We start from the raw sequence: 18,217 nt of genomic DNA on the forward strand, positions 1-18,217 counted from the left end.
ATGCAATAGAACTTTTGAATTCAGAATTTTAATGTACGCAATTGATTCTCGAATACCCATGAACCATTCTGGTTTATATGTACCTTTACACCTTTGTTAAAAAATATTCAGAAATACCCTTCTGTCACATACATCTTGTGCAAGCCAGACATGGCCCAAACCGTATTTAAAAACAGCATTCTGAAAGAAGAAACCCTGTTTACGCCAAACTAGGTCAGCGTCTTTGAACAACACGCCATGGTTGAACCCTCACCCTCACACCTGTATATTGGTGAAGTGTAACACGGCTCTGGATTGGTGTGTATGTACAGCAGGTAGTGACGTAGTAAAGTGGAGATTTCATGAGCGGCGTCATTCGTGACCAACTCGTGTTATTCCGGGACAAGCTTGCAGGTTACGGAAAGAGGCGAGTGGTGACGAATGGAGCGGCGTAACCATGACATTCGTCACGCGACTTTCCGTACCCTAACAAGAGATCAGTCGCCATTCGCTCGTCCCGGAATGATTGTAGAATGTAGCCACGAGGTCATGAGATAAATTAAACATATTACCTGACAAGACACCCTCTATGTACTTGTAAAGATATGACCTTCGCTCTTAAACAGTCAAATAAAAATAAAAATATTTTTGTTTGGAAACCGAGAAAATATTACAAAGATTGGTTCCTAGAGAAATAGTCAGAAGGATAGTTCCAAGAGAAAATATTGCCTAGATTGGTTCCTAGAGGAGGAAATATTACACAAATAGATTCCCAGAGAAACTATTACATAGAATGTTCCTGTAGATAACATATGTATATTCGATATTGGGTATATTCGTGAGAGAGCAACTTATTCTCATGATTGAAGGATGCTTCCAAATCTACCAACAACTAATGATTATTACATGCTATATCGTAAATTCGATCAATTGCAAAATTAATAAATATTTTTCATATTTTCATTTCGTTATTTACAGGAAAAGATGATTTGAATTTGTTAATATCTATACTTATATTTTATTATTGGAAACGAGTATTTTTTTAATGGGTTAAATCCAAAAAACAAGGACAATGATATTTATTACTGCAACGTCGTCAAGGTCAAGCCTTAATACTTCGTCTAGTTGCACGTAGATAAGATTGGAAACAAGTCGGCAAATCAGGAACCAGCTTGTGGCATAAGCAGAACACACGTTGACAAGACAGGGACAATGTTGCATCTTCTCGTAGCAGGTCTGGTGGCGACTGTCGTTATAGTCGAGTCAGACGGTAATTCTGCTCTCTGTTGTACTCAGTCTGTTGTTCTGTTTATATTGTAATGTGTTTATTGTACTGCGTATGCTGTACTATGTCTATTGTAATGTGACCGTTTACTGCATATTTCCATACAAAATGACCATATTTAACTGCTCATGGTATTATCGAAATCGTACCATCGATTCTCTTACTGGCAGAGATTTCTAATGAATATGGGAAGGGTTTTGTCGCTTTTATTAAAATATGTATCCAGTATTAATTTCTTGAGCATTATTTGTTTTGTTTACTGACGTCAATTATCAAAAGAATTGTTTGAAACTGTTCCATGGAAATAGTTATTTGACTACCCTTTGCTTCCTTGCATTCTGTGATTGTGTAGAACCATTTGGAGAAACATCCAGTTTTCTTGTCCGTGTAGGTGATATGTTCGACATTTGTCAGATGAGGTCATTGTGATTTGTACATCGCTCCAAAAGATATGATAAATGTAAATGAAGAATGCTCGATGTCTGAATGATGATATCCATGTGATCTTAATAAAATACGATGTATCCCGCCTTAGAGGGGAATAAATTTCTCATCCGGCGAATAAATCTCTTATACCCCGCCACGAGCAAGGCAGGCTGCACGTGGATTTCACGTCGCTTCAGGTGAACGTTCTAATTAGCTTCTAAATTACCGGTACTAGTGAACTCTGACTTCTGGTGGGTTTTTTTCGAAAACGAAGTTAGTCGGCTGTTTCGGTATGTAGACGATAAAAATGACGGCATTATATCGTTGTTAATGTTCCATTCACCCTGTCGTATCTAGGGGAATTATATCAAAACCCAAAGGGTACCTTCGAAGATGGCAAAGTATGGAAGCATTTTGTATCTGTACTGCCCATGTAAAACGGGGCTCCGCAGCCTGAAGCCCATTTCATTGCAGTTCAAAACACTATAAATCTTGCATGACATGGAACATTTGTCTCCATTTAATTAGGGTAATCACTGATTGGAGAATCGATCTAGACTACAACTTTGAATCACCAGCCGGTTAAAGTGTTGCTTGACCTTACTCAAACTTGCAAGGACTGTCGATTTACCCGACACAAGCCCTGTAAAATTTATATTCACGTTGACATGTTCTTAAGGGCATTGTGCTCAAGAACTGGTTCACTGTTATCAATCGCGAACTAAGGTAGGCAGGCAGTCTTGCCAGAATAACCGATGCCTGAACAGTGGTTAAATCGATCTTCTGTACACTGTTCTCAATGAACACAGAATTTTAATGCTGCGTTCTTACAGGCGGCTCACTTGAAATGACCTTCTTGATTTGATGATTACATATGATCGACGGTTCGATCCAAGATGAGATCGCGAGTCGGTGAATGTCCTACCTCGCTTACCTCGGGTTTTATGTCTCCATGCTATCATATTACAAACCCTGGACCCTTTGGCCACAATAGTTTCTATTCTGAAGTGACGTCACCATCACAATTTCTCTTACCACAGATTATCCCTCGCTCATGAGTGTAATTTGATTGGAAGGCTATTTCTATCGTCATGCAATCTGATTCGGGCTCAAAACGACGCTGTTGTAAAGCTAATCGTTTAAGAGTTTTTATCACAATAGTAGGGGGTTATAGTACCCTGGATAACTATATTTCCACTGTTTTTGCCCACCTAAAAAACCCCAGGGAAACCAGTGATTGAAAACACAAAGTCCGACTGATGATATGTCCTGACAACCCATTCCTTATTTACGGGGCTTGACCATGCAGTAGGGATATCTTTCATCACGGAATCCCCAATAGAGGTCGTAATGTAACGATAAGAGACATTTTATTAACGCCTTGAGTACAAGTCGCGGTGAATCAGTCTAGTCAGACCCAAAATTCGTTAATTTGGCTCCTTCCAGATGTGTGTCCGACTGAACCCCCTCGCATGATGTATGCGTGTCTGCCCGTGCCCAAGTGCTCCGGGGACGCGTCCTGTGGGGTAGGGCAGGGGTGTTGTCCTCACACGTGCGGCGCCCGATGTGCTACGTTAGGTAGGTACATGTGTCCAGACAGGTAGGTACATGTGTCCAGACAGGTAGGTGCATGTGTCCAGACAGGTAGGTGCATGAGTCCAGACAGGTAGGTGCATGTGTCCAGACAGGTAGGTACGTGTGTCCAGACAGGTAGATAATGTGTTCAGACAGGTAGGTACATGTGTCCAGACAGGTAGGTGCATGAGTCCAGACAGGTAGGTACATGTGTCCAGACAGGTAGGTGCATGTGTCCAGACAGGTAGGTACGTGTGTTCAGACAGGTAGGTACATGTGTCCAGACAGGTAGATAATGTGTCCAGACAGGTAGGTGCATGTGTCCAGACAGGTAGGTACGTGTGTTCAGACAGGTAGGTACATGTGTCCAGACAGGTAGGTACGTGACTTCAGACAGGTAGATACGTGTGTGTGTGTGTGTGTGTGTGTGTGTGTGTGTGTGTGTGTGTGTGTGTGTGTGTGTGTGTGTGTGTGTGTATGTGTGTGTGTGTGTGTGTGTGTGTGGCTGCTTGTACTAGTCCGGACTGATGTCGATTTATAGTACTAGCTCACTGAGATACCATGCCGCAGTTTAACTCAACTCAACTCAGACACAGTATACTGACTCAGAGCTGACCAGTCCTTGTTTTAGCCCCTTAATGCCGAGCGCAAGACAGGGTAACAACAAGTACCATCTTTTAACGTATTTTAGTATGACGCGGCCGGAGATCGAACCCCTGACCTTCCGCTCTCCGGGCGGACGCTCTACCACTAGACCACGGAGACGGTCAGCAGGCAGGTACATGGGTTCGGGCAGGTAAGCACATGGGTTCAGACAGGTCCACAAAGTGCTAGTGACACTCATGAGAATGAAATAGCATGCATATATTGTGTGTTGTTGCTTAACGCAACAATCAGAAATATTCCAACTACGAGTCTGAAAATGATCCAGTTTGGACCAGAAAAACCAGTGATTGATATCATGAACATTAGGATACGATGGCACGATCAACCATGTCTGGACGACCGATCCATCAGGGAGTGAGTGGGGGCCGGTTCTACCCCGGAAACCCCACGGGGCTATGTAAGTTGGAGAAACATATTGGTATGTTGCCATGAAACAGTGTGAGAACAAGCTTGTGTTATGTACGCTTGAGAACAGACACTACAGAACAACTCTTTGTCCTCCTTTCCAGTCCACTGCGATCCGGTCGACTGCGGTGCAGTCACGTGTTCTTACGGCTTCCAGAAAGACAGTCGGGGTTGCAAGACGTGCACCTGCAGAACATGTACGTTACGTTTCAGTGTGATGATGGATTGGGGGAGTTTATTATAAGGCCAAATTCAGTTACACCACGGAGTGCCAGGGTACATTGTATTGGGGTAGGGGATAGGTGTCGAACGTAGACCGAACGTGGCGCTCTTGGCAGCTGTGGGGTACATAAGTGCAATAATCACGATGTTACACAAGATTTCACCTCACACCAAAGATAGCTACTCTTACATTCATTAAGACCTTCAGAATAACAACATTACTCCAGACCTCAGCTGTAAAGATCCAAGTATTGGGATGTTCCTCCAAGGTTAGTTACTGTCAGGTCATTTCCAGAAGAGATGATTAAATGGTTATTTAATGCACATGACATTTGGAGTACTGCGTGATTAACCGTGGTCTTGTATCTTTCAGCCAAACCTTGCACTGGTGTAAGTACCTATTTCATATCTGGCATTCAACACATTCAACACACGTCTGGTACAGTGTAATAAATGATGGAAGTTGACTTAACACCTCTATGATCAGTATTTCAGTTTTATCATGGGTGTCAGGTTTATGTCAAGGAAAGTCAAAGTGATCGTAGAGGTCATCATATTGACGACTCACGAACTCTTTATGGTACCTACAATCCAAGGGTCATAATCAGTGAAAATATAGGATCAGAACCCATGGTCAGCACATCCCAGCAGAGCTAAGGCACACAACTCCGTACAGCAAAACATGGCACCAAGATCACAAAGAAACACATGTACCCACAAAAGAAAGAATTTGACTTGCTCTGGCTCTTATATAATCTTCTTTCATTCAAGCCATAAGCATGTTACTTTGTAGTAGAGGGAAGGTATCTCCTTCATTCATCCTTCTTTCTGTTCCTTACAGGCGCAGTGTCTACTGACTGGAACTATTGGATAGAGGCATCACTGGCGCGCACACGACCATCGAGACTCTCTGTCCACTCTATGAATGTAGACATTCCATGGTGTTAACTTGAAATAACTCGATAACTATGTACTGTTGTTTCCAATTATAGAATACCAATCAGTAACCCATGTTTGTCATAAGTGGGCAACAACATGTATCAGGTTGTCTGGCTGCAGGCATTGGTAATTCTGTGTCATTATACCTGACGGTGTGAGTTATTGACGAAGTGATGCACATAGTTGACTTGAACCACTTCACTGAAGCCCACGCGCATTGGATTGCCGATCATAATAGCGGGTCTTTGGGATTCGAACCCTACACTAGCAGGAATGCATCTCTGCAACTCCAAAAGCTGCGCTTTTGATTATTTGGCCCTCCCGTACATATGATAAATGGTAAAAGTTACTGTCTGATTTAGGGCTGGGACGGGTAACTCGGGTACCCGGGTCGGGTGGCTACTGAGTAGGACCTGGGTACCCACAGGACTACCCTGGTTAGTCATGTGATATATAGTTTAATGACAAACATTATCCAGAACTCTATGGTTACACTACAAGTCACTTATGTTCGCATGTCTTTCTGACTATGCACCCATTTCTTCTGACTTTTCATATGGTTGAATAAAGACAAAACTTAAGTCAACTTCAGTGTATTCATGACCAGATCGTTAAATACATGTATCTTAATACGTTTTTGACTGTGGTAAAAAAAATCCAAATCGGACATTTTATATCTCTTGATACCTACAGTGGGTACCCGGGTAGGGTCGGATAATAGGGGGTTGGGTACCCGGGTAAGTAAATTTGGACTCGTCCCAGGCCTAGTCTGATATAATCAATCGAACACGGTTTTTGAAAGTTTTTTTTGGCCGTCCGTGTATTCCAAGCACGAGGGTGTCATCGTCCACTCACGGCATTGATCGCACCAACATTCACTGGTTTGCCTGCTCCAGATTCGACAGTATGTACACCCCATCATGTTTGAATCTTCCCTCGTGTATATTGGTTGACGGTAAAACGGCCCTAGGTTGGTGTGTATCTACTACACGCCAAGGTTGAACCCTGACACCTGTATATTGGTTGACGGTAAAACGGCCCTAGGTTGGTGTGTATCTACTACACGCCATGGTTGAACCCTGACTCGTGTACAGTTGTGGACGGTAACACGGCCCTAGGTTGGTGTGTATGTTCAACACGTCATGGTTGAACCCTGACTCGTGTATAGTGATGGACGGTAACACGGCCCAAGGTTGGTGTGTATGTACAACACGTGATGGTTGAACCCTGACTCGTGTATAGTGGTGGACGGTAACACGGCCCAAGGTTGGTGTGTATGTACAACACGTGATGGTTGAACCCTGACTCGTGTATAGTGGTGGACGGTAACACGGCCCAAGGTTGGTGTGTATGTACAACACGTGATGGTTGAACCCTGACTCGTGTACAGTTGTGGACGGTAACACGGCCCAAGGTTGGTGTGTATGTACAACACGTGATGGTTGAACCCTGACTCGTGTATAGTGGTGGTAACACGGCCCTAGGTTTGTGTGTATGTACAACACGTGATGGTTGAACCCTGACTCGTGTATAGTGGTGGACGGTAACACGGCCCAAGGTTGGTGTGTATGTACAACACGTGATGGTTGAACCCTGACTCGTGTATAGTGGTGGTAACACCGCCCTAGGTTGGTGTGTATGTACAACACGTGATGGTTGAACCCTGACTCGTGTATAGTGGTGGTAATACGGCCCTAGGTTGGTGTGTATGTACAACACGTGATGGTTGAACCCTGACTCTTGTATAGTGGTTGTAATACGGCCCTAGGTTGGTGTGTATGTACAACACGTCATGGTTGAACCCTGACTCGTGTATAGTGGTGGACGGTAACACGGCCCTAGGTTGGTGTGTATGTACAACACGTCATGGTTGAACCCTGACTCTTGTATAGTGGTGGACGGTAACACCGCCCTAGGTTGGTGTGTATGTACAACACGTCATGGTTGAACCCTGACTCTTGTATAGTGGTTGTAATACGGCCCTAGGTTGGTGTGTATGTACAACACGTGATGGTTGAACCCTGACTCGTGTATAGTGATGGACGGTAACACGGCCCTAGGTTGGTGTGTATGTTCAACACGTCATGGTTGAACCCTGACTCTTGTATAGTGGTGGTAATACGGCCCTAGGTTGGTGTGTATGAACAACACGTTTTGGTTGAACCCTGACTCTTGTATAATGGTGGTAACACGGCCCTAGGTTGGTGTGTATGTACAACACGTGATGGTTGAACCCTGACTCGTGTATAGTGATGGACGGTAACACGGCCCTAGGTTGGTGTGTATGTACAACACGTGATGGTTGAACCCTGACTCGTGTATAGTGATGGACGGTAACACGGCCCTAGGTTGGTGTGTATGTACAACACGTCATGGTTGAACCCTGACTCGTGTATAGTGGTGGTAACACCGCCCTAGGTTGGTGTGTATGTTCAACACGTGATGGTTGAACCCTGACTCGTGTATAGTGGTGGTAACACCGCCCTAGGTTGGTGTGTATGTACAACACGTGATGGTTGAACCCTGACTCGTGTATAGTGGTGGTAACACCGCCCTAGGTTGGTGTGTATGTACAACACGTCATGGTTGAACCCTGACTCTTGTATAGTGGTTGTAATACGGCCCTAGGTTGGTGTGTATGTTCAACACGTGATGGTTGAACCCTGACTCGTGTATAGTGGTGGTAACACCGCCCTAGGTTGGTGTGTATGTACAACACGTGATGGTTGAACCCTGACTCGTGTATAGTGGTGGTAACACCGCCCTAGGTTGGTGTGTATGTACAACACGTCATGGTTGAACCCTGACTCTTGTATAGTGGTTGTAATACGGCCCTAGGTTGGTGTGTATGTTCAACACGTGATGGTTGAACCCTGACTCGTGTATAGTCGTGGACGGTAACACGGCCCTAGGTTGGTGTGTATGTTCAACACGTGATGGTTGAACCCTGACTCGTGTATAGTGGTGGTAACACCGCCCTAGGTTGGTGTGTATGTACAACACGTGATGGTTGAACCCTGACTCGTGTATAGTGGTGGTAACACCGCCCTAGGTTGGTGTGTATGTACAACACGTGATGGTTGAACCCTGACTCGTGTATAGTGGTGGTAACACCGCCCTAGGTTGGTGTGTATGTACAACACGTGATGGTTGAACCCTGACTCTTGTATAGTGGTTGTAATACGGCCCTAGGTTGGTGTGTATGTACAACACGTCATGGTTGAACCCTGACTCGTGTATAGTGGTGGACGGTAACACGGCCCTAGGTTGGTGTGTATGTACAACACGTCATGGTTGAACCCTGACTCTTGTATAGTGATGGACGGTAACACGGCCCTAGGTTTGTGTGTATGTACAACACGTGATGGTTGAACCCTGACTCGTGTACAATGGTGGACGGTAACACGGCCCTAGGTTGGTGTGTATGTTCAGCACATAGTGACGTGACAAAGTTGAGATTTTATGAGAGGCGCAACCATGACATTCGTCACCAATTGCCATTTTTCACTTCAAGAAGAGACGAGTCGCCATTCTCTGGTCCAGGAAAGACACGAGTTGGTTTCGAATGTAGCTACGAGTCAACTACTGTCAACATTATCAGGTCATGAAATAAGTTAAACATATTACCTGCAGGACACCCTCTATGTACTTGTAAACATATGACCGTCGCCCTTTAAAAGTCAAATAAAGTGGAACTTTTTATTGTTAGGAAACCGAGAAAATATTACAAAGATTGGTTCCAAAATAAAATATTGCATAGATAGATTCCTAGAGAAACTATTACAATGTTCCTGTACACATGTAGATTCGATATTAGGTATATTCGTGAGAGCGCAATTTATTCTCATGAGTGGTGCTTCCAAACCTATAAAGAACTGAGGATTATTACATGATATATCTTACATTCGATCTATTGAAAATGATAAAAAATGTTTTTGAAAACAACATTTTATTTCGTTCTTTACATGAATAGATAATGAATTTGTTAATATCTTTACTTATTTTTTATATTTTGAAACAGATTTTGAAGTCAGTATATTATGTTTAAATGGTTCAGCCTAAAAACAAGGTGAATAACAATCACTGCTGCAACGTCGTCAAGGTCAAGTATTAATATATGGCCTAGTTCTACAAAGATAAGATTGGAAATTAGTCGGCAAATCAGGAACCAGCTTGTGGCATAAGCAGAACACACGTTGACAAGACAGGGACAATGTTGCATCTTCTAGTAGCAGGTCTGGTGGCGACTGTCGTTATAGTCGAGTCAGTCGGTAAATCTGCTCTCTAGTGCACTGTGTCTGTTGTACTGTGTCTGTTGTACTGAGTATGTTGTACTGTGTCCGTTGTACTATGTTTGTTGTACTGAGTATGTTGTACTAAGTCTATTGTACTGAATATGTTGTACTATGTCTGTTGTACTGAGTATGTTGTACTGTGTCCGTTGTACTATGTTTGTTGTACTGAGTATGTTGTACTAAGTCTATTGTACTGAATATGTTGTACTATGTCTGTTGTACTGAGTATGTTGTACTGAGTCGATTGTACTGTGTCTATTGTACTGAATATGTTGTACTATGTCTGTTGTACTGAGTATGTTGTACTGAGTCGATTGTACTGTGTCCGTTGTACTATGTTTGTTGTACTGAGTATGTTGTACTAAGTCTATTGTACTGAATATGTTGTACTATGTCTGTTGTACTGAGTCGATTGTACTGTGTCTGTAGACAGACTTGCCCGCGTGTGATGATAGCTGTCGCATCCATCTGGTAAACAGGACGCTGAGTTTGAAGACGTCCAGGAGACTACTTTCGGTGCAGAGCCATGACCTTGAAAACGTTTAATGTTGGAAAGTATAATATGTCAGAGCAACATATTCGCACTGCTTACTGCATATTTCCAACTAAAATAACCATATATATTTGCTCATGATATAATCGAAATCGTACAATCGGCTGTCTTACTGGCAGATATTTCTAATGAACATGGGTAGGATTTTGTCTCTTTTATTAATTTATGCATCTAGTATTAATTGACGAAAATTATTTGTTTTTGTTTACCGAAATCAGTGATCAAAAGAATGGTTTGAAACTGTTCCATGAAATAGTTATTACACAACCCTTTGCTTCTTTGCATCCTATGATATGATTGAGAAGAACCATCTGGAGAAACATCCTGTTTTCCTAATGAATATGGGAAGGGTTTTGTCGCTTATATCAAAATATGTATCCAGTATTAATTTCTTGAGCATTATTTGTTTTTGTTTACTGAAGTCAGTGATCAAAAGAATGGTTTGAAACTGTTCCATGAAATAGTTATAACACAACCCTTTGCTTCTTTGCATCCTACAATATGATTGAGTAGAACCATCTGGAGAAGCATCCTGTGTTCCTGTACGGTGCAGGTGGTATGTCAGACATTTGTCAGATGAGGTCAATGTGATTTGTACATAGCCCCAACGGACGTTTATGATAAATGTAAATGAAGAAGGATGGTGCTTAAGCATGTCTGTTCCATGCCGTGCCATACAGCCAGGCAACGGTCGCTTACTGTGACCTCAATTTCATTTAAATCAGATCTATAGCTCCGATACCATACCTCTCTACACCTCCATAGGACGTCGCTTCAGGTGAACTTTCGCTCATGAGTGTAATTTGATTGGAAGACTATTTTCATCACTATTGAAGGGGAATATAGTACCCTGGATAAGCGAGGATGATCTGCGATCTGCAATAATTCTTCTGTTTTTGCCAACCTGATAGTATAAGTGATTGATAACACCACCGCGGAATGACAACACACTCCGACTTATGATATATTATGACCACCCAGTCCTTATTTAAGGGTATTAACCATGCAGCAGGGATGTCTTCCATCACGGAAGCCCCACGGGGGCGTAGTGTAACGATAAGAGAATTTTTGTCCGATATTAACAGCTGGGAAATGTGAACATGCAGAGTACAACTCTGTCAAGTCAGTCAAGTCGATTCCTTAATGTTGGTTCCTTGCAGGTGTGTGTCCGACTGACCCCCCGGGCATGGTATATGGGTGTATGTACTCGCCACAGTGCTTCGGGGACGGGTCCTGTGATGCAGGGCAGAGGTGTTGTCCTCATACGTGCGGCGCCCGGTGTGTTACGTTAGGTATGTACGTATGTCTAGACAGGTACATGTGTTCAGACAGGTATGTACGTATGTCTAGACAGGTAGATACATGTGTTCAGACAGGTAGACACGTGTGTTCAGACAGGTAGGTACATGTGTTCAGACAGGTAAGTACATGTGTCCAGACAGGTAGGTACATGTGTTCAGACAGGTAGGTACATGTGTTCAGACAGGTAGGTACATGTGTCCAGACAGGTAGGTACATGTTTTCAGACAGGTAGAAACATGTGTCCAGACATGTAGGTGTATGTTTTTGTTTGTTTGTTTGTTTTTTACCGCCGCACTCAGCAATATTCCAGCTATATGACGGTGGTCTGTAAATAATCGAGTCTGGACCTAGACAAACCAGTGACTGACATCATGAGCATCGATCTACATGCGTCAACGAAGTCAGCGAGCCACACGATCCCGTTAGTCGCCTCTTACGACAAGCATAGTCGCCTTTTACGACAAGCATGGGTTGCTGAAGACCTATACTACCCCTGATCTTCACGGGTCAAGGGGCATTAGGAATCCGGGCGGTCGATTTGACAGACATAGTCGCCTCTTACGGCAAGCATTGGTTGCTGAAGACCTATTCTACCCAGGATCTTCACGGGTACGGTAGGCACATGTGTTCAGATAGGTCCACAACGTGCTAGTGACACTCATGGAAATGAAACAGCATGTATGTATTGTGTGTTGCTGCTCAACGCTGCAATCAGAAATATTCCGACTATATGACGGCGATCTGTAAATGATCCAGTCTGGACCAGACAAACCAGTGACATATATCATGAGCATTAGAATACGATGGCACGATCAACCAAGTCTGCGAGCCCGATCGCCCGATCCCTCATTGGGTAAAAGGAGACCGGAGAAACTTATTGGTTTGTTGTTATGAAACAGTTTCGTAACTAGAAATGAAATTGTAAGTCATCACTATCCCATAGCTTGAGTTTGTATTATGTACGCTTGATAACAGATAATACAGAACACCTCTTTGTCCTCCTTTCCAGTCCACTGCGATCCGGTCGACTGCGGCGCACTCACGTGTTCTTACGGCTTCCAGAAAGACAGTCGGGGTTGCAAGACGTGCACCTGCAGAACATGTACGTTACGTGTCAGTGTGATGAGGGATTGGGGGAGTTTATTATGACGCCAAATTCAGCTACACCACGGAGTGCCAGGGTACATCGTACTGGGGTAGGGGATAGGTGTCGAACGTAGACGGAACGTGGCGCTCTTGGCAGCTGTGGGGTCGCTACATAAGTGCAATAATCACGACGGTACACCAGATTTCACCTCACACCAAAGATAGCTACTCTTACATTCATTAAGACCTTCAGAATAACCACATTACTCCAGACCTCAGCTGTAAAGATCCAAGTTAGGTATTGGAATGTTCCTCCAAGGTTAGTTAGGTCATTTCCAGACGTGTTGATTAAATGATTATTTAATGCACATGCCATGTGACGTTGTACTGAGTGATTAAACTTGTTCTTGTATCTTTCAGCCAAACCTTGCACTACCGTAAGTACCTATTTCATATCTGGTATCCAACACAGTCTAGACACTTCTTGTACCGTGTAATACAAGAAGGCGGTTGACGTAACACCTCTTTGATCAGTATTTCAGTTTTATCATGGGTGTCTCGTTAATGCCAAGGAAAGTCAAAGTGATGCAGACCGTAGAGGTCATCATATTGGTGGAACTCACAAACTCTCTATGGTCCATACAAACCAAGGGTCAGTGAAAACATAGGATCAGAACTCAAGATCAGCACATCCCAGCAGAGCTAAGGGAAGCAACTCTGTACAGCAAATTGTGTCACCAAGACTACAAAAACACACATGTACCCACAAAAGAAAGAGTTTGACAAACTTTGCTCTGGCTCATATATCTTCTTTCATCCATTCAAGAAATAAGCATGTTACTTTGGTGTAGAGGGAAGGTATCTCCTTCATTCATCCTTCTTTCTGTTCCTTACAGTTGCTGTGTAGGCTGACTGAAACTCTGGGATAGGGACATCACTGGCAGGACACGACCACTATGACTATCTGTCCACTCTATGTATTTTGTGGGCATTCCATGGTGTAAACTTGAAATAAATCGACAACTGTTTGCTCTTTGTTCCCGAATTAGAATAGGCCCCAGTAACCTATGCTTGTCATAAGAGGAGGTAACTACATGGATCAGGTGGTCTAGCTGCAGGCATTGGTAATTCTGTGTCATCATACCCGAGTCACTGGTTTGTCTGGTCCAGAGTAAGATTATTACAGGCCATAGAACAGGAATGTTGACGAGTGGCTTCAACAATCTAAGAGAACATCTGTTTCAATATTTTAGAAGGGGCGCTATGGTAGACTGGTGGTTAGCAATTTAAGGTTGATTTAACACAGTATATTATAAAATATAAAGTATCATAGTCCTACACAAAGGGACAGGCACTCTGGTGTGCTTTCTGTATGTGTGTTTGTGTGTGACCCGCAAGACCCTACAGGAAGTACCTGTATTACCTGGTGCTAGTGAGTGAGTTTGGTTTTATGCTGCTTTTAGCAATATTCCAGCAATATAATGATTTTTTTTCCACTTTTATCAACGAGTGTTGATATATTTGATATCAAAAGACACGAGGTCGAGATTTTATTTATCATCCAACATCATTCTTCATACTTTTTCAGTTTGTAGAAAGTAATAAGCAGTGTACACGCCAAAACTGCTAACAGCTTCAGTAGCAGAGCCATTAGTGGTGTCATTTGATTGTGACGTCATGGTAACAATGACGTCAAAATGGTCTGCAAAGCATTGTGATGCAATTTCACACTCTCCTACCCAGAGTTCCATGCGGCCGGCAGCCAGCTAGCATAGTACCTCTGCCACAGGCCAGCGCCAAGTGACGATTCGTCACATCTTTCACAGTCCATTCAAGATATTGCATATGCTTTTCATCCGTTTCATGTTTGACAAGTCTACACATTTTCATAAACAAATGTCAAAGAATGGTTAACTTTCATTGAGAAAGTATGCAAATACGTAAAAATCTACTTGTTTTTGCGCAGTTATCCTATGTTTACAGTGGTTGTACGGCTCCACGTGCTGTCATCGAAGCCCAACGGAGAGCTAGCGACACGGTCACTTTGATGCATAAATATATATTGTCATGCAACTCATTGTCGCAGTTGTAGTAGCATATCTATATAGTTATGCAAAACAATATGTAAAGCGCCCCCAAATACTTGTATTAGTCCGTTCTATACTGATTTCTGAAAAAGCGCGTTTGTTTACAAACAAGACAAAAGTCCGGTCACGTGATATGCAAATTAGCCTGTGGCAGTGGTGTTATGCTGAGTCACCACTGCGACGGAGTGTGGCAATTTCATTGCAGCGATAGCTACAGTACAGACATCGCTTGATCTCACCCAAACGATATCTCCTGTGGGAGCCAGTTTTGGATGATAAATCGTTTTTAACGATTCCTCTCACCCATAACGCCATCCAGTCTGTGTGGCAAGATTCTCAGTGGTTTTACTGTACCATACAATCAGTATTCAATGATAATACAAAATAAATAGCCAACAGAAATGTTATATCTTCAGTTGTATTTAATGATATTTTCTGAACTGTAGCTGTGATACACCATTAAAGTAGGCAAAAAAAAGCTTCGATCTGCTGCGCTGCCATCTTCCAGAGGCAAGGGTGTTAACTGACAAAAAAAAGTCCACTTTTCACTGTTCAGAGCCATCAGGAGAAATTTATGCTTTATTTAGATACTATTGACTAAAAAACAAACAAATTCGAGACAACCGGGAATTCGGAACATCCAGTTCGACAGATTCGAGCATAAATGATGATAAATATAAAAGGAATTCGCAGGGACATAAGATGAGTTCGAGACAACCAAGGATTTTACACAATCAAGTTCGACACATCGAGGTTCGACTGTATTTATAATTATGTTTCATGGCATGCCCATTGGTGATGTGCGAGATCACAGCGATCCCCTATCACCAGCAAAGTTAATGTACACCTGTTCTTTACATCATCTCTTTTGTGTATATGTCGTATATATTGTGAGCACTGCTGAGCATCTAATGGTGGAAACTAGGCGCTACTTATCATAATAAAAATAATATTATTTAACACAGCATTCGGTAAAATTACAGCCATATGTCAATGGCCTGTAAAGAGCCTAGTCTGGACCAGGCAAACTAGTGATTGATAGTATGAGCTACGATTCCTGTAGACACATCATCAACAAAGTCACCGAGTCTGACCACCTGATCCAATAACTTGCCTCTTACGACCAGCACAAGTTGCTTGGGGGCAGCCCGGAATCCCCATGGGTTTTAAGGGTAATTATGTGTGAAATACCTCAAAGACACGGTTCGATACATAAACCTAGTCAACTCAATACATTGTAGCTTATGGTTGGTTGGTTGGTTTGTTGTTTAACGCCGCACTCCAGCAATATTCCAGCTCAATGGCGGCGGTCTGTAAAAAATCGAGCCTGGACCAGACAATCCAGTGATTAATAGCATTAGCATCGATCCACGCAATTGGGATCGATGACATGCATCAACCAAGTCAGCGAGCCTGACCACCCGATCCCGTTAGTCGCCTCTTACGACAAGCATAGTCGCCTTTTACGGCAAGCATGGTTGCTGAAGACCTATTCTACCCCGGATCTTCACGGGTCTTGTAGCTTATGAGAAGGTATTAAAATGTTTTTCTCTCCAGGGAAAGTTGGTGTTCATATATTGGGATTCCTAGTCAGATTAGATCCCCAGTACTCTGACGTTTGTCCTACACGACTAAATGGACCAGCTGGGGAATCCGCTGACAGCGTGATATAGCGAACAGTGTCCATAGTGCATGTTAAAACATAACTGGGGGGATTCCGGGTAGCTCGTAGGTCCCCAGCAATCCTTGCTTGTGGCAAGAGGTGACAAAATGGATCAGGTGGTCAGGCTCGGTGTCTTCGGTGATTTGTCCGTCATCGTAAACCAATCTGCGTGGATCAATTCACTTGAAGTCAATCACATGATTGATCGCAGACCGCTTTTTTTAACACAGAGGTGAGGTGGTGAGGTGAATGGGGGTTGAACGTCGCGTATTGCAGCGACGTGCATGCACGTGTGTGCAGTGGCGGAGACAGGTTTTTTGGGAAGGGTGTGTTTGTGTGTGTGTGCATATTTTCATAAAATATTAACACAAAATAGCGCCATTGCTTCATTCTCACGACCAGTTCGTATTAAAACACCACACTTTCATGCTGAAGGGGACACAGATTTTCCAGAAGGGTACAGGGATGACGGGTGCAGGGATGACGGGTGCAGGGATGAGGGGAGCATATTTTACCATTTATCAATGTACGTCATCTATGCTGAGTGACCATGAACTCGCTATTCGTCATTTGTAGCAGCATACGGTCCAGGTACAGTATAAGGGACGTTACTTTACGTGCTCTGCCCCGGGATCGAGTACTACACAAACTGACCAATACCGAGTTCCTGTGCAGAATGTTTGTATTAAATAGATATCATGAAGCCAAATAGAATCAAAACACAAAGGCATCATTTTGAGATATCATTCATTTAAAATGTTCAACTTTGATACTTAAATGATTTCTTTGTTTGTTTGTTGTTAAACGCTGCAAACAACAATATTCCAGCTATATGAAGGAACTTTCAAACGTATCTGGTCAAGTCCTTGGCAACAAACTGATAACCTTTATGTTTTGTACATACGATTATTTACACTGGTAACCTCTATAATAAATATTCAGTATGGCTAATGTTATGTAATAATGATTTGAAAAAAAATCCCCAAAGAACTATGCCTGCCTTACATCATTTTTTAAAATATAAAAACACACATTTTATTGAAGCCATAAACCACAACATAAGAATATAGGGATTTGCATGACTAGATAAAGTATGAATCACAATTTTGTTTTGAATGTAATGAACCAAACCTAGAAACATTTGGTTGTCATATATACTTTTTGATACCACTGGATGGCTCTCTTTGACACTGATAATTAGACAGTTTCAGGCTCTGTGGGTTGTTATGAGTGATGGCCAGTTGTATGCTATTTGTGTCATCCTCAACCATGTTGGTTGGTGTAAGGCAAAAGACCTTGTACTCGTACATAGGAATTCACCCCAAACTCATTTGTTTTATAGTTGTGTGGCTTGGTTCAGTCTGGCTTCATGCTATCCAAATATAGGAATAATGAAACCGGTCACACGTGTGCCTTGTGCAGGTTCTCATAATGTCTTGAACGATCATCTACTGCCATAATGATAAGGCAGCTAAAACAATACTTACTCCTCAGAGCAAAGAACAAATGCAGGCTCCACTGTTTAGGTTAAGTTTGAGGGCAGATTTTTATCCTCTTTAACATAGTTTTCAAACAAGTCAAATAAAAACATGTTTTAATTAAAATTAAAATTTTAGCTCCAGCTACTAATCTATTTTTTGAGGGGGTGGGGGGTGCGCACCCTTGCAATGCTAAATCAACCCCTGGTGTGTGTTTGTGTCTGCTTCTAATAGTCTGAACTAATGCCAATTGTAT

The 18,217-nt window shown here is 42.8% G+C and overlaps 2 protein-coding genes across 5 annotated transcripts; both read left to right on the plus strand.

Moving 5' to 3' along the window:
- The first annotated feature begins 1,115 nt into the window (after positions 1-1,115).
- Positions 1,116-5,565, plus strand: LOC124113248 (WAP four-disulfide core domain protein 18-like). 4 transcript variants are annotated; one of them, XM_046473534.2, is made up of 5 exons: positions 1,116-1,249; positions 3,137-3,268; positions 4,441-4,533; positions 4,932-4,948; positions 5,400-5,565. In XM_046473534.2, exons 1-5 carry the CDS (start codon positions 1,192-1,194, stop codon positions 5,430-5,432), a joined length of 333 nt encoding a protein of 110 aa, XP_046329490.2. In that variant the 5' UTR covers positions 1,116-1,191; the 3' UTR covers positions 5,433-5,565. The 4 variants fall into 4 exon arrangements, with proteins under 4 accessions (XP_046329490.2, XP_046329489.2, XP_048240530.1 ...); XM_046473533.2 differs by lacking the exon at positions 4,932-4,948; XM_048384573.1 differs by lacking the exon at positions 4,441-4,533.
- Positions 5,566-9,614: 4,049 nt separating this feature from the next.
- LOC124128365 (antileukoproteinase-like) lies at positions 9,615-13,761 on the plus strand. The gene is made up of 5 exons (XM_046491772.2): positions 9,615-9,768; positions 11,506-11,637; positions 12,657-12,749; positions 13,154-13,170; positions 13,630-13,761. Exons 1-5 carry the CDS (start codon positions 9,711-9,713, stop codon positions 13,660-13,662), a joined length of 333 nt encoding a protein of 110 aa, XP_046347728.2. The 5' UTR covers positions 9,615-9,710; the 3' UTR covers positions 13,663-13,761.
- Positions 13,762-18,217: the final 4,456 nt, after the last annotated feature.

The sequence above is a fragment of the Haliotis rufescens genome, unplaced genomic scaffold (genome assembly GCF_023055435.1).
Source record: "Haliotis rufescens isolate VD_foot unplaced genomic scaffold, xgHalRufe1.0.p SCAF_5, whole genome shotgun sequence".
NCBI classification, from domain to species: Eukaryota; Metazoa; Mollusca; class Gastropoda; order Lepetellida; family Haliotidae; genus Haliotis; species Haliotis rufescens.